This window comes from Schistocerca piceifrons, chromosome 6 (assembly GCF_021461385.2).
Source record: "Schistocerca piceifrons isolate TAMUIC-IGC-003096 chromosome 6, iqSchPice1.1, whole genome shotgun sequence".
Lineage (NCBI taxonomy): Eukaryota > Metazoa > Arthropoda > Insecta > Orthoptera > Acrididae > Schistocerca > Schistocerca piceifrons.
Window position 1 is genome coordinate 383,946,895 of NC_060143.1, and position 22,341 is coordinate 383,969,235.

The 22,341-nt window shown below is 37.7% G+C and overlaps 1 protein-coding gene across 1 annotated transcript in view; it reads right to left on the reverse strand.

Annotated features, from left to right (window-relative positions):
• LOC124803016 (cilia- and flagella-associated protein 52-like) overlaps positions 1-22,341 on the reverse strand; it is a 108,887-nt gene that overhangs the window by 63,228 nt on the left and 23,318 nt on the right. The window contains exon 5 of the mRNA XM_047264122.1: positions 21,312-21,501. Coding sequence (XP_047120078.1) covers positions 21,312-21,501 — 190 coding nt within the window. The remainder of the gene's footprint in view (positions 1-21,311; positions 21,502-22,341) is intronic.

The window sequence follows — 22,341 nt, forward strand, 5'->3', positions numbered from 1 at the left end:
AGAATAATGTAATACACAATGTTCAAATCCAGAAAAAAATTTATTTAATCCTATTGGGCCATTTCAGACATGTGAAACAGCTCTACCTAGCTCAGCATCCAGTTTGTAGATGTGATGAGAAATATATTTGACTACATGTTAATGCCAGTAAGTTTCTAAAAGCCCCCACTTACATCTGAATGCTTTTGAGTATTTTTCATAATAGATTATAGATATTTCATCTCTATTGTGTTATTGCAGCTATGTTTAACTCCACAACATGAAAATTAGGAAGTTTCTTATAGCTTCTAGTTTTGTTCGAAGTTGCATGTATATCTCAAGATGTTGATCTAAGTAGTATGTGATCAAATCTATGTTGATGTGTGTTACCATAACACCAGGAACTAATTAACTGCTCTTTGTTTTATTTTAATATGTTTACTTTTGCTATCTATAAAGTTATGGTTCCAGATATTTTAGCAGCTTTGGATGTACATATATGGATCAGAGCCAAGAGAATAATTGGATTTTCAGTTTTACAAAATAATAGTCATGCCCACTGTTCAATTATCATAGGTATGTACAGTCTATACACACACATTTTATTTCTATTACTCCATGCATTAGAACACATCTTGAATTTACTATCTGTCTGCCTACACAAATTTTAATTCTATTATGCTGTATGCCTGCTTCCAATTTCTTGTATTTAAAATGTTTTCATTGACAGGATAGCAAGGATTTTCTATAAGCAACAGTTTTATGTTTGTTTAAATTTCTCTTTCAAACTGAAATGTGAAATAAAAATGGCAAACAATTGTATAGTTTTAATGACATATAGATACTACTTCTTTCAAGTCTGACTGTGTTGTGGAACACGTACTTTATACAGGTTCTGGTAGTATGATTATGTGTGATCTACGATCAAAAAGTAAGAGAATTTTTTTTTTAATTTTGCAGGGTTTATACATCTGATTTTCAGTTTCTTTATCTTTCAAACTGAAATGTGAAATAAAAATGGCAAACAATTGTATAGTTTTAATGACATATAGATACTACTTCTTTCAAGTCTGACTGTGTTGTGGAACACGTACTTTATACAGGTTCTGGTAGTATGATTATGTGTGATCTACGATCAAAAAGTAAGAGAATTTTTTTTTTAATTTTGCAGGGTTTATACATCTGATTTTCAGTTTCTTTATCTTGTTGGTGCACATGTTCCTGGTGTATGTTTGCATTTTCAACTCTTTTGAATATTTAGTTTATTGTTGCAGTCAAAAAGGTTATACATAGTTTGACTGTTCAGTGAATTTACTTTCAAAAAATATGGATCAAAGAATTTCAATTAAATTTTGTTGAAAAATGAAATAAAATGCAGCAATTCATTCAAATGTTAACGGTGACTTTTAGCAAAACTACTATGAGCAAGGCAAGAATCAATGAGTGGTATAAACTTTTCAAAGAGGGTCAAGAAGACATTGAAGATGACGACTGCCCTGGACACCCTAGCACATCGCTTACTGATGACAATGGGGAAGAAGCACAGAAAAAGGTTCCATAAAACTACCAGATCACCATCAGAGAGATTGCTGATGACATTGGCATATCCTTTGACTCATTCCAAGCAATTTCTGTGCATGTTTTGGTCATGAAATGTCTAGCAACAAAGTTTGTTCTGAAGCTATTGAATTTCATCCAAAAATGATGTCTCATAGACATCACTCAGAAACTGCTGAATGAAGTCAGCAACGATCCAGAACTTCTAAAACTGGGCATAACAGGTGATGAAACATGGGTTTATGGGTATGATGTTGAAACCAAGACCCAGTTGTCCTACTGCAATAGCCTGAAAAGCCAAGACCGAAAAAAAATTTGACAAATTCAATTACATATTAAGGTTCTTCCCACTGTTTTCTTCAACTACAATTTGATTTTGAAAATTTTAAGTTTTTTGAATAGTGGCCCATGGCTGTCTGTTGTTCTTGCAGTAGTCATTATTCTGTTGATTACTTTTTGCAGTTTGAAGATTTTTATTCCATCACTCAATTGACCCCATATTTTTATTCCATATGGGACCAGTTTAAGACCAAGTGACAAAAGTTGCAGCTTGCGGCACCAAACGGAGGACACCAGGGGCACCCAAGTGCAAGGTTTGTTTACAGTATGTACCACAAATAGTAGCAAAATTAGTAATGAGTGAAAGTGTATGAAGGAAGAAGTGTAGGGGGACAGGGGAAGAAATTGAAAAGTCATTTGTGTGGAAAAGTGTCCTCAAATGCAGAGAGCAAATACAGCTGACCTTAGTTTGCTTGTTATGGAACAAAGTGGTCTTTCCACAGTAAACAATTATTTATGGTGAGCTGCAATAACTTTGTATTTTGGACTACATTCATTTCCATATTCTTCTTGTGTTGTTCCAGAATGGTATTGTTTCAGTTTACTCTTTCCAGAGACTTACAGTTATGGCAATTGCTGTGGCAATAACACTGAATTCTGGAAATAATGAAGTCAAGTTGGATCGATTTTTGAACAGGCAAGACTTTTCAATGTAAATGGAGTGAGGTGTGGAACTTCTTTGTGGGAAGTGGGCTATCTTGCTCTCTTAACCTTATTGTTGGTGGTTCATGCCATATGAAAACAGTGAATAAAAATAGGCATAGTAGGCTAATTTACTGATACATTTATCACCAAAATTTGCAATAACTCTAATAGCATAAGCAGCTGAACCTAACCATTTCAGCAGATCATTGATGTGTTTCTTCGAATTCAGTTTCTCATCAGTGCATACACCCAGAAATTTTGAGTATTCTGCCTTAGCAATAGATTTCTGTTCATAGTCTATATTTATCACTGGTGTAATGCCATTTACTGTATAGAATTGTATAAACTGTGTTTTCTCAAAATTTTGCAGAGAACCACTTAATAATTTTCTGAAAGACATTATTTGTAATTTCCTCAGCTGATTCTTGCTTCTTGGGTGTGATTACTATACTTGTATCATCAGAAAAAAGAACTAGCTTTGCATCTTCATGAATATAGAGTGGCAAGTCATTAATATATATTAAGAACAATAAGGGACCCAAGACTGAACCCCGTGGGACACCATTCTTGATACCTCCCCACTTAGAGGATTCTGCTGGGTTTTGCAGGCTATCTGTGCTGTTAATTTCAACCTTATGCATTCTTTCAGGTAAGTGTGAATTAAACCATTTGTGCACTGTCCCACTCACACCACAATACTTAAGCTTATCTAGAAGAATTTCATGATTCATACAATCAAAAGCCTTTGAGAGATCATAGAATATCCCAATGGATGATGTTTGGTTATTCAGTGCATTTAATATTTGATCAGTGAACGCATATATAGCATTTTCTGCTGAAAAGCCTTTCTGAAAACCAAACTGACATTTGGTTAGTACTTCATTTTTATAAATATGTGATGCTACTCCTGAATACCGTGCTTTTTCAAGAATTTGGGAAAAGTGAGATTGGGCAGTAGTTGTTAGCATCAGATCCATCCCCTTTTTTATGCAATGGTTTAACAATAGCATACTTCAGTCTATCTGGAAAAATACCCTGTTTCAGTGAGCTAATACATTTGTAGCTGAGAATCCTACTTATTTGTTGGAAACAAGCTTTTAGTACATTGTTGGTAATGCCATCAATCCCATGTGTGCTTTTACTTTTGAGTTAATTTATTATTTTCCTAATTTCGGTAGGAGAGGTGGGTTTAATTTCAATTTTATCAAACTGCATAGGTACTGCCTCTTCCATATACTGCCTTGCATTTTATAATGAATAGCTGGATCCTATTTTCTCTACAACACTTAAAAAATGATTATTAAAAGTGTTTTCTACTTCTGGCTTCTTGTTGGCAAACTTTACATTGTGTTTAATAGAAATACAGTCTTCCTGTGCTCTCAGTTGCCCTGTTTCCCTTTTCACAATATTCCAAATTCTTTTAATTTTATTATCAGATGTGCTAATCTCAGACATAATGCACATACTTCTGGACTTTTTAATAACTTTTCTTAATACAGTGCAGTAGTTTTTATAATGTTTCACTATTTTTTCAGGATCATTACTACTCCTAGCTATAAGATACATTTCCCTTTTCTGTTTACAAGATATTTTTATCCCTTTAGTAAGCCACGGCCTTTTACATGGTTTCTTACAATTACATTTCACTGTTTTCTTAGGGAAACAGTTTTCAAATATACTCACAGAAGTATCATGAAATAGGTTAAATTTTAATTTACCAATATGTTCCCTGTACACCTCATCCCAGTTGGTTGCAAGCTTTCCCTAACATTTTGAATTTTTAAATCGTTAATGGAATGCACTATTTTGGAGCACTGTTTTGCATTACTGTGTGGTCCTATATCATATACCGTGACTAGCTGTGCATCATGATCAGACAGACCATTCTTAACAGGAAAAGTTTTTATTTGATTAAATTTATCTTGGTCTATGAAAATGTTATCTATCAGTGTGCTGCTTTCCTGTACCATATCAAAATCAGTAACTGATGCCAAACTGAATGAACCAAGTAATATTTCAAGGTCAAGCTTTCTATCAGACTCTTTCAGAAAATCTACATTCAAATCCCCACAAATAATAATTTCCTTTTCTTTGTCCATTATAATTATCCGGGCTGTTATGCCGTGGTCGGTTGACGAATTCTGTGTCAATTCCCAACGTTTCGTCTCCGACTGCGGGAGACATCTTCAAGGGTCTTCAGTCAGTAGCGAGCCAGTGGGTGTGTTGGACCTTCCATTACGCTATGGACCCCCTTGAAGATGTCTCCCGCAGTCGGAGACGAAACGTTGGGAATCAACACAGAATTCGTTAACTGACCACGGCATAACAGCCCGGATAATTATAATGGACATGATATTTCCGGCCGTGAAAGTCTACGTTTTAGTATTCCTTTTCTTTGTGTGACAAGTATCACAACATAGAATCCAAGTTTTTCAAAAATAGTTGAAAATTTCCCAATGGAGACCTATACACAGCTACGATTATAAAAGTGCCATTATTTAGTTTAAGCTCACATGCACATGCTTCTGTATGTTGCTCTATGCAAAATTTTTTAGTTTCCAAATTTTTCACACCATGACTGATTTTTAACATATATGGGAATTCCTTCTCTCTCCATACTGTCTCTACTTACATGTGCTGAAAGGTTATATCTACTTACATTACCATTTCCATACCTGTGACTATATGTGACTGTGATAGTACATTTATTCCAGTCCCAGTCTCAAAATCGTCTAAACAAATAAGAAGCTCATCTACTTTGTTTTTTAATCCCCTGATATTCTGATGGAATATATTAACATTATTTTTCACTGTGTTTTTATGTGAATCTTGTGACATACTAACATTATTTGTCACTATACTGTTATGAGAATCTTGTGATATTTTCACATCTCTAGTACCTTTTATTTATTTATTTATTTATTTATTATGATCCCAATGATCACATTTGTGATATAGGATTTGTCAGGGTACATTTTAACAACTATATAATATCTTTACAAAATTTGTATCTGCGCTGAATTCATATTAATCTATCTTATGTTTACTACAATATACAACTAATAAGTGTTTTATAACATAATTTCTTATGCACTGATGTAATTTCATTTGTCACATTAAGTTAAACATATATTGTTATACAGTTGCGCAGAGATATTCACTTGTGCCGTAATAACATTTGTCAAGCATGTGGTTCTTTATAACAGTTTTAAATTTACCCTCATATTCCAGCTCTTTGATATGTTTTGGTAGTGCATTAAAAAGTTTGATGCCTTGATTACATACATGTTTCTGGCTTCGGGTCCTTGTTACAGCTTCTATGTGGAGATCTTTACATTGCGGTGTATCGTAATTATGGAAGTCTGTATTGGTTTTCATTTTGTCCTGATTTCTTTTGATCACCAACAGACATTTCAGAATGTATAATGATGGAATTGTTAAAATTTTAAATGCTTTAAAAAGGGGGCTACAATGTGTTTGAGGTGGGCTGTGGGTCATTATCCGAGTAGCACGTTTTTGTAATTTGAAAATCTCATTTAGATGACAATTTGTTTTTCCCCAGAATACTATCCCATAGGATGCAATGGACTGAAAACAGCCAAAATATACTAATCTGGTACAGTCATTACTACAAACTCTTGAAATTATTCTAAGCACAAAACATGCTGAATTTAATTTTAGTGCTAAGCTCACCACATGGTCCTTCCAATTAATCTTCTCATCAATGTGCATACCCAGAAATTTTGCACACTGTACGTTTTCAAGTTGTTTGCCCTCCATGGTGGAATTTAAGTCGTCCTGTTCACTTATGTTTCCATATTGCACATAATTAGTTTTTTTTTTTTTTTTTTTTTTTTTTTTTTTTTTTTTTTTTTTTTTTTGTATTTAGTGTTAGCTTGTTAGCACTAAACCATTTTTGTATATCTTGTAGGACATGGTCCACAGTACTGTGCAATGACTGCTTCATATCACTAACTATTAAACTAGTATCATCAGCAAATAACATGATTCTAGCTTTTCTCTCTGACACCTGAATGTCATTAATGTAAATGAGGAACAGCAAGGGGCCTAATACACTTCCTTGCGGTACTCCTACTGTGGCCTCCCTTGGATCTGATCTTAGTTTAATTTTTTGATTAATTTCAACCACCTGCATCCTCTTTTCTAGATAAGACTCAAACCACTTTTTTACTGGTCCTCTGATACCTATAGCTTCAAGCTTTTTCAAAAGTATGCCGTGGTCAACAGTGTCAAAGGCTTTTGACAAATCTAGATTTATCCCAACTACAATTTTTCTCTCTTCCAAGTTATTGCAGAACACATCACCTCACAGTAGATTCTAGATTGCAGCACACTTTTGTCTGGAATTTTATGACAGCAGATGCATCTGTGGCAATTATAGGGCTGTATTTTCTTTGCCAGCACAAACCTTCATTAGATATAGCAAAATGAATGATTAGTTATTCTATTACCGGAAATTCAGTGCAGAGGCACATGGGCAATTTAGGTGCAACAGCAGTGGGAGATAAAAGAAAATGGTCGACAAAAATTATTGTCAGTACAGAAGAAGAGATCACCGGGACTCACATCAAATTACAAAAGGTGATTTAGCAGGGAGCATTGCTATGTTATGAAAATTCTGAAATGATATATGGGGTCTGTAGCATTGCTCACGTTGTACACATGGTGCAAACATGAGTCTACTAGTGACCAGCATTCACATTTTAGAAATTACTGTTTCCAGAATGTAGTCAGAGCTTCTCTCTATTCATATAGTTTTCTAATGCTGAAGCTAGAGTTCAGGGTGAAGGAAAACCTTTTTTCTCTGTTTTGTTCTCATGAGCTAAAGCTTTTGCTTCACATTTTATTTGTAAATTGCAATGCTTAAGCTGGCCAAAAGGAGTATAATGGTACTGAACTTAGTCCTTAGTCTGAGCAATAAATTTCTGCGAATGACCATTTGCCACACAGCATTGTGTAGTAATGGATCATATACTGTGGGAAAACCATAACAGAAGAGAATTGAAGCATTTGAAATGTGGTACTACTAAACAACATAGAAAATTTGGTGGACTGGTAAGACAAAGAATGGAAAGGTTCTCTGCAGAATCAATAGAGAAAGGAACATACCAAACACACTGACAACAAGAAGGGATAGGATGATAGGACATATGTTATGACATCAGGGGATAACTTCCATGGTACTAGAGAGAATAGTAAAGGATAAAAATTGTAGAGGAAGGCACAGGCTGGAATCCACAAATAATTGAGGATTTATGGTGCAAGTGCTATTCTGAGATGGAGAGATTGGCACAGGAGAGGAATTCATGGCAGGCTCCATTAAACCAGTCACTGAGTGGCTATGAAGATAGTCTAAAAGTTTGCTGTATCAAGTCAGCATATGATTTAAATCCTCTACCTGAAACCCATATAACTAGAAGAATAATTGTTGTCTGCATGTAATGGTTTCTGTGATCTGAGTTGATGACTCTTTGCAGTGCTTGTAGTGTGCCTCTAGCTTAAGACTAATTTCTATAAACATCAGTGTCTAATTGTTGCACATTGTTGGGATGTATTCACTTGAAACTGATGACCAATGATTTCACTTTGTTACTGTATGTGGTTACATTAACAGTTCACAAACTGTATCTCATATTAACCACATTTTTTTCTTTCCAACTATTTCATATTAAGGGAATCCATTATTCCACAGAGACTGTATGTTCTATATTTTATTTTCTGCTATTGGGCGGTTTGAACCACAAAGTCATTTTCAAGCTATCATGTACATATGACTTGACATAATACACTGTCATACAAGAGGGTCAAAACAACCCACATTTGCCAATAGCAGAAGATAAAATATAGTACAGAAAAACAGCCTCTGTGGAACAATAACTTTGATGCAACAAGTGATATCAATCAGTGGACATAGACAGCAGTGATACATTTCAGTGTCCTATTGTTCCGGTGATCACTCTTGATATGTTTTGGCAGTAACTGACCGTGTTTATAATTTGTACTTTAGTGTAAATATATTAAGTTATCTTGAAAGTGTGGAGTTTGTTCTTTCTTGTTCTATTCACTTAAGGTAGTTAGCTAAAGTAGTGATGCAATGAATAACTAGAATAGTGATTAACAATACCAACATCACTACAATCAAGTCAGAGGTACAGTAGCAACATCAAAATGCAGCTACACAGGATACCATAGCAAAGGGAAACTCTGCATAGGAACCTATAGTCTCTACAGTTCAAGGAAGGAACTTCAAAAGTGTTAAACTTCCCACCTTCTGGACTAAATAACTGTACCTATTCAGGCAGGCACAGAACATGTTTTTGCAACATGGAATCCTAGTTTCAACTGATATGTTTCATTGTGTAATGGTACATTTAAATGAGGCACAAATTATGTAAGCAGAGGACTTAAGTTCACAGAGCTATGATATTCTAATAGTGGTTTTAATCAAAGTGTATTCTTTAGGCCCAGAGAGCAGATTGCACAAACTGTTACAGGTGATGTCGCATAAACTGTTACAGGAGATCCCAATTGCTCATATGTCACCCAACAAATGTTGGCAAAACTAGAGTCACTAATTGACAACGATTTGTTGCCTGACACTTCCCCTCAGGGAGCTACCACCAACAATCAGCACTGTCTTAGCAGCATACAACAATTTACCCCTGGCAGTCTTGGGCAACAAAGTCGAGATGATGGCTGAATATTCAGAGCATAAAGTTTATAACACTGTCAAACACACCAGCATGGCTAAAGGCCCCAAACTGAGCATTACCAGTCAAGGTAGGAAATGCAGCCCCAGCTCAGTAAAGTGCCAGCCAAGCCCCTAAGAAAAGTAGAACACCTGATTGAGTCTGTGAGGGAATTACAAGCCACGAGGGTGGCTCTGAAACGTAAGCAAATAGCCACTCCAAAAACAAAACTTAACACAGATAAACAAAAACCATCAGTTAAAGTTCATTGTGTTGGCACCATCAGCACTTTAGCAGAAATGCACACCAATGTGTCAGACCACACAATTTCCCAAACTAGTTTGATGACCCCAGAATGGTGTAGGTAGCAGTTTTTTTTTTAAAAAAAAAAAAAAAAAAAAAAAAAAAAACCGCCCCTACTACTACTTTTTAATGTAGGACATATCCGGGTATGTCACATGATTACAAACCTCTGATGTGTAACCAGTGGCAGATACAGAAAAACCTCAAGTAAAGGACACTAAAGATATCTTGAGCTATTTTTACTTTTACTGTGATGAAAAATAAGTCACATGCAAAGTTTAATTCTCGAATAGACACTTTATTCACACTGAAAAATGAACCACTAGTACACTTAGCACTAAAACACATATGGTCACACTCCGTTTATTTCTAATATCACAAAGCACAACACTGACTGAAGTCAGTGGTAATAGCCAATAACTGCAGCTCACTTTTTATCACTTCCACATTATCGCGATGATTGTAAATTGCAAACTGACTACCTGACAGCAACTCTGCATCCCTTATATATGTGGCTCAGTTGTTTCAAGAACATTCACTGCCAGAATGTTTGCTTCCAGACTTTTAAGGAGTGCGAACAAATACCTACTGTGAAAGCAACAAGCCAATATGTACCTTACAATGTATAATATAAGGGTGAGTTCCCAATGATGATGCCATTTGGTATTCTGTTCCTTTCTCATGCTTTCAATAGAGAGCCTATATACACAATGCATTTTGAGGAATCTTCTTGAAAATAACTATTACTGGAGATATAAGCATCAACAGTTTCCCATACCTAATTTATATTATGAGTTTGGTATGAGAAACTATTGTTACACTATTAGTAAAACTGTTGTTACAAGTCTTGTTATATTTTTATTGAGAAATTACTATGAATTACTATTCTTAATACTTCAAAATCAACTGATCACTCTCAGTCTTGAGTAATCTTCACACTTGCACATGCTACAACTAGGAATTTTTACTTATTCATTCTTCAGTCTTAATATTTCTGCTTCTGAATGTAAACTAGCTTCCTGTTTGGCGAATAGTCCATATTTATAAGGCTATGTATCAAAGGTTCTCTGTACAAGAGATCTGTAGAATATTTGTGACTTTTATAGAACAAATGCCAGACAGAATAATGTATTGAGATCACTAGAATGGCCGCGACTTTTCTCTAGGTATGTGTTAGCTATCTATGTGCAAGACAGAAACATATAAAATATACACATGAAGAAAAGTTTTGCACCACCTTGGTTCCGAGAGCTCCAGAAACTGTACAGAAAACTGGAATAGAGATCAACATAAACATCATTTCCGCTCTTTCTATTGCTCATGAAGACCACACATTGCATGTTGTACCATCATACAGTGAGATCTTCAGAGCTGGTTGTCCAGATTGCTGTACATATTGGTATCTCTAATACCCAGTAACACATCCTCCTGCATTGATGCATGCCTGTATTCATCATGGCATACTATCCACAAGTTCATCAAAGTTGGTTGGTTGGTTTTGGGGAAGGAGACCAGACAGCTTCATCAAGGCACTGTTGGTCCAGATTGTCCCACTCCTCAATGGTGATTCAGCATAGATCCCTCAGATTGGTTTATGGGTCACATCATCCATAAATAGCTCTTTTCAATCTATCCCTGGCATGTGACTTCTGAAATTATTAGAAGTATCCCTGGCATATTCAGTAGGTTTAATGTCTGGAGAACATGCTGACCACTCTCGTTGAGTGATGCTGTTATTCTGAAGAAAGTCATTCACGAGATTTGCATGATGGGAGGTGTGAATTGACACCCATGAAGACAAATGCCTCGCCAATATACTGCTGATATGGTTGCACTGTCGGTCGGAGGATGTCATTCATGTATCACACAGCCATTACGGTGCCTTCCATGACCACCAGCAGCGTACACCAGCCTCACACCCCAGAACAGCAGGGAACCTCCACCTTGCTGCACTCGCTGGACAGTGTGTCCAAGGCAGTCAGCCTGACTGGATTGCCACCAAACACGTCTACGATGATTGTGAGGTTGAAGGCATATGCGACACTCATTGGTGAAGAGAACATGATACGAATCCTGAGTGGTCCATTCGGCACGTTGTTAGGCCCATTTGTACTGCACTGCATGGTCTGTCATGGTTGAAAAGATGGACCTCGCCATGGACATCAGGAGTGAAGTTGCACACCATGCAGCCTATTGTGCACAGTTTGAGTCATAGCACGATGTCCCATGGCTGCACGAATAGAATTACTCAACATGGTGGTGTTTCTGTCCCAGCCATAATCTGTACGTAACGGTCATCCACTGCAGTAGTAGCCCCTGGGCAGCCCGAACAAGGTACGTCATCAACAGTTCCTGTCTCTCTGTATCTCCAGCATGTCTGAACAACATCGCTTTGGTTCACACCAGGACACTCCCCTTCCTCGCACAAAGTAACAATGTGGATGCAATCGAACTGTGGTATTGACCATCTAGGCATGGTTGAGCTACAGAAACATGAGCCATGTACCTACTTCCTGGTGGAATGACTGGAACAGATCGGCCATTGGACCCCCTCCATCTAATATGCGCTGCTCATGCATTGTTGTTTACATCTTTGGGTGGGTTTAGAGACGTCTCTGAACAGTCAAAGAGACTGTGTCTGTGATACGACATCCACAGTCAACATCTATCTTCAGGAGTTCTGGGAACGGGGATGATACAAAAGTTTTTTTGATTTGTGCATGCTACTTAGGAAAGTACAGCTACTCAATAACTCAATTAAGTAAAGTTGACCAACAAATGAAATGAATGAATAGCATGTGGGTTGCTGGTGGGGTCGACACATGTAGCAATGCGGGAGGACCCGTAAGGGAGGATGCGCAGGGCTCGTGTCCCCCCATATGTATCTGCCACTGTGTAACAGGCTACCTGGGCCTGGTTTCAGGCCAACAGAAGGCATTGACTACTATGCAGCTCAGAAGCCAATGAGAAGATGATGCATAATGGAGGGATTTGAAGGCTAAGTTTTGACGAACTGCAGCTGGCAGGGAAGAGGCAACTGACTAAACAGATTGGCCTTATGTGTGCAACTGAGAAGCAGCCTCTTGGGTTATTTGTGAGGGACAACATGTCTGGAATAACGTTTTTTATAGAAACAACAGTGTTTTATTGGCTGGAAGTTTCACAGATGACAGTTCCAAGGTTCTGATAGCTCTAACAGAACTGAGGTCATGGGAAGAAAAGTTTTGATGCTCAACAATGGGCTACCACACACATTCACATGGGCATTCCTCGAGATTTTGGGAGCTGGTTTTTTTTTACCATTCTTCTGACCGGCTCCAGACTTGACTTCTAACCATCTGTTATAAGTGGCTCAACTAGTGTAAATTTCCAGTGGATGTGATGCATTATTGGAAGAATTTACAGAGATTACAGAAATCAGGAAACTGGGAATGGCTTGCAAGCACAACACTGAACATACATTCAGACTTCAGTTGGCCCTCCAGTAACAGCCTGCTTATCCAGACTTATTCCAGAAAAGTTCACCACAGCTAAGGATGACATTGGCAGACAGATTACTGAAGTCTCCGTCAGATAGTCAGTAGGCTCCACCTACTCACACAGTCAAGAAAAAGGACAAAAACTGGTGCCTGTGTGAGGGTTATAGTGTCCTAAATTCCCATAATATTCCCAATAAATATCCATTACCTCAGGTGGGAGATTGCAATGACATCACAGCAGGTGCAAGAGTTTTCAGTGTTACTGAGTGCTGCAAGGCATATGCACAGATTCCGGTCACAAAGGGTGACAGGAAGAAGATTGCTACTCCATTTTGTTTGTTCCATTTCAACTTTATGCCCTTCCATTTTAAAAATGGGAAAGGTTTATTCAAAAGGTTCTTAGAGAGCTTCCATTCCTGTTTTCTTACCTGGATGACATTCTTGTCTTCCCCAACAGTATGGAACAACATATGGAGCACCGATGATTCCTTTCCCAGAGGCTTAAGGACTTTGGAGTGGTAATCAATGAAGACAAGTTCATTTTTAGGAAAAAGAGCATACAGTTCCTCAGGTTCATTAAAACTGCAAAAGGTCTGTCTCCAAACCAAGCAAGAGTGCAACTCAACCATGACTCCCCAGTTCAAGGGACTTTCAAGGAATTACAAAGATCCTTGGGAACAATTAATTTCTGCTGATACCATCTACTACAGTCAGATGCAAAACAGACACCTTTGACTGCACTTTTGAAGGGAATGTTCACCTCATAGACTAGAAGGTACCATAGGCTGTGCTATTACACCATCCTATCCACAAGTACATACGAGCAGTCATGGCCAATGACAGCCAGAGAGCAGCTGGTATGACATTACAACAAAGGATCAGTGGGGTTGGCAACCCTTGTTGTTTTTTTCTGCCTCTTGACAGAAGAACTGCACAAGTCGAGCACTACAGATGGTGAATTACTATCCATTCATGCAGCAGTTAAACTCTTCAAAGAATACCTGGAAAGCAAACACTTTACAATTTATACAGATCATGCACCGTTTGCAGCATTCTTTTCCAAGATACCAGACCTAGCATGACCAACTTCATAGTACAGTGGTCCACAGATGTTGGACGCATAAACAGCATGAATAATTTTGTGGCTGATTGATTATCATGTAGCTGTGCCAGTGTCAAGGCAGTCTGCTGAGAGAAAATAGCAGTTGATCAAAAGGAATACTCTGAGTTCACTCAGTTGTTGGCAAATCGATCTCATGGCTTGGTGTTTGGTAAGGCAGAGGTGAAAGAGCTGGGATTTATCTGATGGTGTGATACATCACAGATAGAGTATTTCCTTACATTCCACTTCGACACAGGAAAGAGGTTTTCTGTGCCTTTTGTAATTTAGTCAGGGCTTCAACTAAACTGATAGTGAAATACATCATATGGCCCAGAATAAAAAAGGGTTCCCACTGCTGGGCTCAATGTTGTTTACATTGTCGAGAAGATTAAGGCTGGCAGATGCGCAAAAGCCTAAGGAAACATTCACTGAACCAACAGCTTGTTTTATGCACCTACATATTGATTTGCAGGACCCTCTGCTGTATTCCAAAAATTATAGCTACCTGTTGACAGTGGTGTATTGGTTTACCAACTGGCCAGAAGCCTTCCTTATTTCCAATATTTTGGCAGAGGCCACGCCTATGACACTACTGGCAGGCTGGTTTGCTTGCTATGGTGCACTGCAAGTGATCATGTCTGAACACGGAAGACAATTTGAGGCTTGTCTATTTCAAGAGGTGTTACAGTTATACATCTTCAGTGACATTTGAACAACTTGTTACCACCCAGCAAGCAACAGGTTGGTTGAAAGATTTCACCGATCTCTGAAGGCTGTATTAATGGCACATGGATCTAGATGGATGGAAGCTTTGTCCTTGGTATTGTTAGATCTTCAGTCAGAGGTGAAGGTTGAACTAGGTTGTTCATGAGCATAGTTAGTGTTGACAAACAAGTAAACTTACTTGCTAATCTACTACTGACAAACCTATAATCCTACCATCTGAGGAACACACATTCAATTTTGGTAGGTGATTAAAAAAGATAATGTCATGGATCAATATGCATCCTCCACAACATCATGACAACAAAGCATTTTTCATAAACAAGGATCTGATGAAATCAACAAACATCTGGATGTGAGATGACACTGTATGTCTCCCTCTCTGCCAGCCATATACAGTACTGTTTCAAGTGCCGTGCATATTGCCAAATGACTTCATGATAGATTGGTATGGAAAGCATGAAATGTCTCCATAGAGCAGCTGAAACCTGCTCATCTCGATGCACAGGACAATGGGACTTTGAGGTTGGCCACTACAAACCACAACAGGCCAGAAGAACTGTTTGCCACCAGTACCCCAATATAGCTGGGGTACCAAATTCTAGAAAGAGGAGCTGGTGTAGTAGCAAGTGCTATTGATCAGTGTACATAGATGACACTGATAGGTGTCAGTGTGTTTCATCTTTATGCATGTACTTCTCTGTTCTACTGTTCTGATGCTTGCTCTGAACATGTTTTGGTGCTAACTCACCATATTTGTAATTTGTGCTTTAGTGTAGATATATTAAGTTATCTTGCATGTGTGGAGCTTATTCTCACAATTAATTATATTCACTTAAAATAGATAGCTGAAACTATTTTTAACTTGTTTATGATGACTGTTTACCCTAGCTTGAGGTCAACTAATAAATTCAGTTACACTTCTCACAGTCAAGAAGAACCTTTCTTGGTCTTGAGATATGGCAGATTTTGAGCAGCTGATGATTAGTGTCTGAATAGAAAACACGAAATGGATTACAAAAACACCAAGTTCATCTCTACAGTTCTCTCTTTCTGTTAAGGTATTACCAAAAAGGCTGTTTACATTTGTACAAATGATAATTTAGCTACTAGAAAATAATATCTTGCCTCAGCAAGGAGGCAAATGGTACAGGCTGTGCTACAGTCACAAATACTACAGAGGACAACATACTAGATGAATTAAGAAGATATTACTGTAGGTCTTCACATCTGGCAGCCCATCCAAGGGCATGTCTTCACCACCTTTCCACAAATGTGTAACACAACTGTGTGATGGCTGGTATACTGATCACATTTGAGTGTGTATTTCTGCCTTTCCTGAGCAATTTCAAAGTTATGTGTAGAATGCTTGATACATGGTTTGCCACACTGTTTGCAGGGTGACAATGTTTGCACTTTTATGAGGATCACTTCCAGTAATGTGCCCAATGATATCATTCTCAATTGCACAGAAAAAAAATTAATCCCAACTACAGCTTTATCTCCAACATAGCATTAATAACCATTTAACAGATGGTTTAATCATAACACTGCTCAGCCCTACAGCTTGTTTAAAAATTCTAATAACTGCTCAGCCATCGAATTTGTCTAAAAATTACAGTTAGGTTTATATTTACTATCTAAATACCTTCTATGACCACTGTCCACTGCTCGTAATTTGTGACTGATGACATGTCACTTTCATCATCATGATGATGTATGATCTTTTATCACTGATTACTACTATAACATAACCTCACTATATTTCATTATTGGTAACATCTAATTATCTGTTTAAAATGATGTATTAACATTTTACAATACCAAGTGATGATCTGTTAGGTAGAAATTACTAATAAGTAATATTTTTGTTTCATTTGAACTGATGTAATGAGCCAAACAAAGCAACAGTGATGTTAGTTTTCTGTTTCCCATTCTGAAATTAGGGAGATTTTTGTTTCAAGAATGCCTTATGCATGAAGCTATTGATTAAAAGTCTTGTGTCATTCCATGAGGTTTCAGGATAGCAGCTGATGATGCTGAGACCTTCTCATGATAATTCACCTGATAACCATTCAGCCAACTTCAGGCAAGCATATAACACTGGAGACTGCTCGTACACGTCACTGAGTCTGGACCAGAAATTAGCATGGAGGTGTGTGCACATGTGCTCTCCGTCAAGTTTAGCACCCTTTGTTAAATATTGCTCCATCTGAGGTGCACAGCCACATGCATGATGGTCATATTGCATGCACAACATCTTTCAAATTGCGGGCCAGTTGAGTTAAAATACCGAAGTAAATATACTAAAATTAACAGCTGCTCTGCATGTCATTAGATGAAAAATATTTTCTTTCTGAAGATATTAAAGAAATCAGAGATCCAGGTTTTATCCAGTTGAAAGCCACCATTAGGATTAATAAGATCTTCTGCCAAATTTCCACAGATAACTCAGTGATTGAATCCCTGGATGATTTCATGGCGGCCAAGATTTTCATTGCAGAATAATCCATAGAATGTGCTGTGGAAATACAATGCTTGGCTATGGCTGACTTACTTCACTGCAAAAGGTGAGTGTGGAAACCATGTTCCACACAACTTCCACACATTGTGCATTGGCCTGACCATGCAGGCTTTGCTGCACAGGCACAGTGTTCTGTAGACTACAACCTTCTTAAGACTCAGATCATCATTTACCAAGGTGAGAAGAGTACAAATCTTTGCAGGTCACTGGAAGAATACTCTAACACAATGTTTCTTTAGGATCTTGTACAGTAAAATTTTGATGAGAAGTTGCTGACATATGAGGGGAAAGCCATAGACATGAACAGCTTCTTCTCCTCTTGATATTGTGAGTTGCCACATTTCTTCCTCTTTAAATTTGTGCTAATCTGATGTAGGTAATATCCATTATCTTTGAAAAAAGACATTAAGTGTTTCAGTTCCTGTTCAAGGCTGGCTCTATCATTCACATGTTCCTGGTGTACCAACAATCAAAGGGCATCAATTGTTTGTGAAGAGTGTCAGCAGCTATATCCCTGCAAATATATATACATATGTGTGGGGTTATGGTAAATGGAATGCTTGCCAACTGACAGACATCTGGAAGTTATAGAAGCCACCTTTTTCCATCACTGTCAGAAACTGGATATTCTTTGCTTGAATTTAGATGTTGTAAAAGTCATAACTACTGTCTTTCACTATTGTGCACATAGCAAAAGTATCATCTATGTTTCACCAAAATACTATTTATTTAAGTTCCAGTGAATTGAGTGGCCTCTCCTTAAAGTCATCCATTGAAAAGTTTTTTGGCAGAGGGGAGACATAACCACTCATTGCAATGCCAGCAATTTGTCCAAAGTAATCAATGGTGAATAAAAAATAAGCTCAGGAAAGGCATGGTGGAACAGTGCCGTTATGTCAATTTTGAATTCATTGCAGATGAGTGACAACAAATCCATCAGGGACCCTAGTGAAGATTGAGAAAACATCAAAATTAATAAATAAGCACAATTAATTGAGTTTTAGTGACCCCAGACACCCCTTCCCAGTGATGCAGAAGAAGAAATAAGAATTCAAACATGCTTTCGCAACAAACTGTTGCCTCGTCAGGAAAGAGGGAAGGAGAGAGGAAGACGAAAGGAAGTGGGTTTTAAGGGAGAGGGTAAGGAGTCATTCCAATCCCGGGAGCGGAAAGACTTACCTTAGGGGGAAAAAAGGACAGGTATACACTCGCACACACGCACATATCCATCCACACATACAGACACAAGCAGACGTCTGCTTGTGTCTGTATGTGTGGGTGGATATGTGCGTGTGTGCGAGTGTATACCTGTCCTTTTTTCCCCCTAAGGTAAGTCTTTCCGCTCCCGGGATTGGAATGACTCCTTACCCTCTCCCTTAAAACCCACTTCCTTTCGTCTTCCCCTCTCCTTCCCTCTTTCCTGACGAGGCAACAGTTTGTTGCGAAAGCTTGAATTTTGTGTGTATGTTTGTGTTTGTTTGTGTGTCTATCGACCTGCCAGCACTTTTGTTCGGTAAGTCACCTCATCTTTGTTTTTATATATAATTTTTCCCACGTGGAATGTTTCCTTCCATTATATTGAATTCAAACATGACATATACTTACAAGGGTCTGTCGTCAGAGGAGTAATATTTCCTCAATGGTAAGAACTGCACTACGCAAGCTACAAGAAAATCCTCTTACATTTGTCCTTCCTGTATATAAAAAAAATGTCACTGCACTGTCATGTCATGAGGTATACAAACAGAAGTTTTACAGCCAGCTGAGTGAAGCAGCATAAGAGAAAATGGATAAAAACCCTACAGGGAAAGCAGAAAGACAGAACACCAGCATTGTTGAATTATTCTTCTCTTCTGCAAGAAGCTGCAAAATGATTAAGACCTTACAGCTCTGTTCCACCTAGGTTTCATGATCTTCCAAAAATTCACAAAGGAGGTATACTATTATGTCCTGTTCTGAGCAATATCAGCATACCAACATATAGCTTAGCAAGGCATTTTTCCTGGTTATTGAAACTTCTCAAGTCATATTCACAACCATGCTGACATTAATAAACTGATAATACTAAAACTCAATGAAATGGACTTACTACTAAGTTTTGGTATTGTCTCTCTGTTCAGTAGGATCACTCTCATGGATTCATTTTCACTCATTGGCAGTAAGTTCAAAACTGAAATAACAGTGCTGTTCCACCATTCATAAATAACAACTGTCTTTCAAACACTGGTCCACTGAGAACATCTTACGCCTTATAGAGACACCTTCGCATAGGATCTGTAATACTTACAACCTTTGTTCAAGGATAACAGATATTCTACACATCAGATTAGCACAGCTTTATGTAGGAAGAAACTTGACCACTCACAAGATCAAGAGGAAGAAGGAAGGAAGGAAGGTTAATGGTGACAGTGAGAACTTTAGAGATGGAGCACAAGCTTGGATCATGAAAGGGCAGGGTAGGGAACCAGCACTACCATTTTCAAAGGAACTGTCCTGGCATTTGCCTGGAGGGATCTAGGAAATCACTGAAAATCTAAATCAGAATGGTCAGATGGGAATATGAAAGATCAAGAGAAGGAGTTGTTCAAGTCTAGGGCATTCCTCCCATATCTCAGCAATATTCTGTCAAATTTGTTCAGAATCCTAAAGAAACATTATGTTAAAGTAATCTCCAGGCACCTTCAAAGACCTTTTCTTGGCTCAGTAAAGGATGATTGGATTCGCAGAATGCTCAAGTCAACAGGGCACCATATCATTGTGACCAAGCCTTACTGGCCAGACCAAACAAAGAGTATGTGAAAGATGTATGGGACATGTTCATGATTCTTACCTTTTGCAGCCCAATAAGTCAACCAAAGCCAAGCACTGTATCTCCACAAGGCAATCAATGAATTATTCAGACATGGAAATCTGAGCCTTGATGACAACCTACTGGGGTTTAATTATTGAAGGTGTTGTGGAAATACACTTGTCAGAAGGTCTAATTAATCATAATAGCCGCTTTCAACTAGTTAAGACATGGACCTGTGTGATTTCTTTAATATTTTCAGAAAGGAAACACTTTATGGTTAATAATGTGCCTAGTTACAATTAATTTTATTATGATGTCATCTACATTTTAATTCATGTGAATTTTAATTCCTTGGACCCACCATTTGACAAAGGGTGTGCATGCAATATCACCATTCTCCATGGGCATGCCTCAAGTGGAGCAGTTTTCATGAGAGGGTGATAAACTTGACAAAGAATGCTGAAGCAACGGCAACTGATGTGCATTCATTGCTGCACTACAGTTTGCTATAAACTTAATGACATACACCAGCAGTCTCCAGTATTAAACTCTCACCTGAAGTTGGCTGAATGACAGTCAGACAAGACAGTGTCAAGACTATGACAGTGGCAAGATGTTGACAGCATGTAGCTGCAATCCCAAAATCTCAGAATACTCATTACATCTGGAAAATTTCAATAATCACTTCATGCATTATCACAATGTCTTGACTATCCCCATAGTCTGCTAGACATGGCATACAACAGTGGTGAATGGATTACAGCTTCAACTGCCAGTAATGATGCCAATGTGGGGTACTTTGAAATGGGGTCAGGTAAGCTGCAAGCATTGATCTTATTAGTAGCTGACATGAAAAATTAGTGAAGGTGACCTCAAAGATGCCAAAATGATATTAAAATGAGAAATGAGTACCAGAGTTATTGAACAATAATTGGATACAATTAAGAGTTTTGCAATTCTCTTACAAAATTTGTGAAGAAATATATCAGAGAAATGTTTAGATATTATACATACTGTTATAAACATAGTTACTTTTTAAATAAGCCATATAACTGTCATCACACCTCTTCTCACTTGGTCCAAATTTAGATCGGCAAATAATTATTTTATCACAAATTTTTGTTCATTGATCATTGAGATTATGAATTGCATTACCTACCTTTACTGTATCGCTCTGTGGGATCAGAGCTTGCCATTTTTTTCTTCTTTGGAACTTTAGCATAACAACCAACAAGTGCAGGATTTGCTGTAGGATCCAGCACTGATGGATCACGATCATAATTGAGACGAATTTTCATTATATCTCCTGTTGTTGTACCACAATATGCATATTCATCTTTGGCATCAATCTGGTAAATTGCAAGAATGCTGAGGAGGTAATAACAGCTGTCATGGGAAACACTGCTTCTTCAACAGTTAACAACTATAAACTTTTAAAATATTATTTGACAACAGATAATGAACCACATATTTAGTACTAAAATTCATTCACTACAAAAACAGAAAATGTAGCTAAAAATGAAAGAGTAACCAAGGATAGGTAAGGAAATGAAATAACACATAGAAATAAGAGCTGACTGTGGTATATGAGTTCAAGAAATCTAAATTTTTAAGCTGAGTTCTCTCTATCTACAGCAAAACTGAAAAAGTGAATGAGGATAGAAAAATGGTCATGTGCAACATTCACCTGAAACTGGATCTGTAGAAACGGTCATGAATTTTGCTGACATCAGGAGTACTCATTCTGTTTGTGTTCCTTCAATCCCATCCCATCAAAGTTCAGGAATGAATTAAGGTGTATACTAACATAGAAAAGTGGTACCTAGGAAGTTTGAATATTCTGAAATACACTGCCAGGCCTCATATAACAGAAATTTACTTTCTTTCTTTACTTTGCCCTACTGTGGATCAGGTGTTGTGCTGGTTAGTCTTTTCTTCTCCTCCCTGAACCTCTCAATTCTTTTGCTGAGGTTCCTCCTCCTTTCCTCTCTCCAGACTATCTTGGTCCTGGTACTTCACTTTTTCTGAAACCCCTTGAATTTGTCAACCTTCATTCCAAATTCATCTTTATCCCACATTTATTTCTGATTGATCCCAACTTCCTTGGTATCCCTTCTCATTTTCTCAACCCATTTTGTGGTTGCCTTTAATTGGGTGATGTAATTGAAGATTCCCTTTGTCATCTGGTT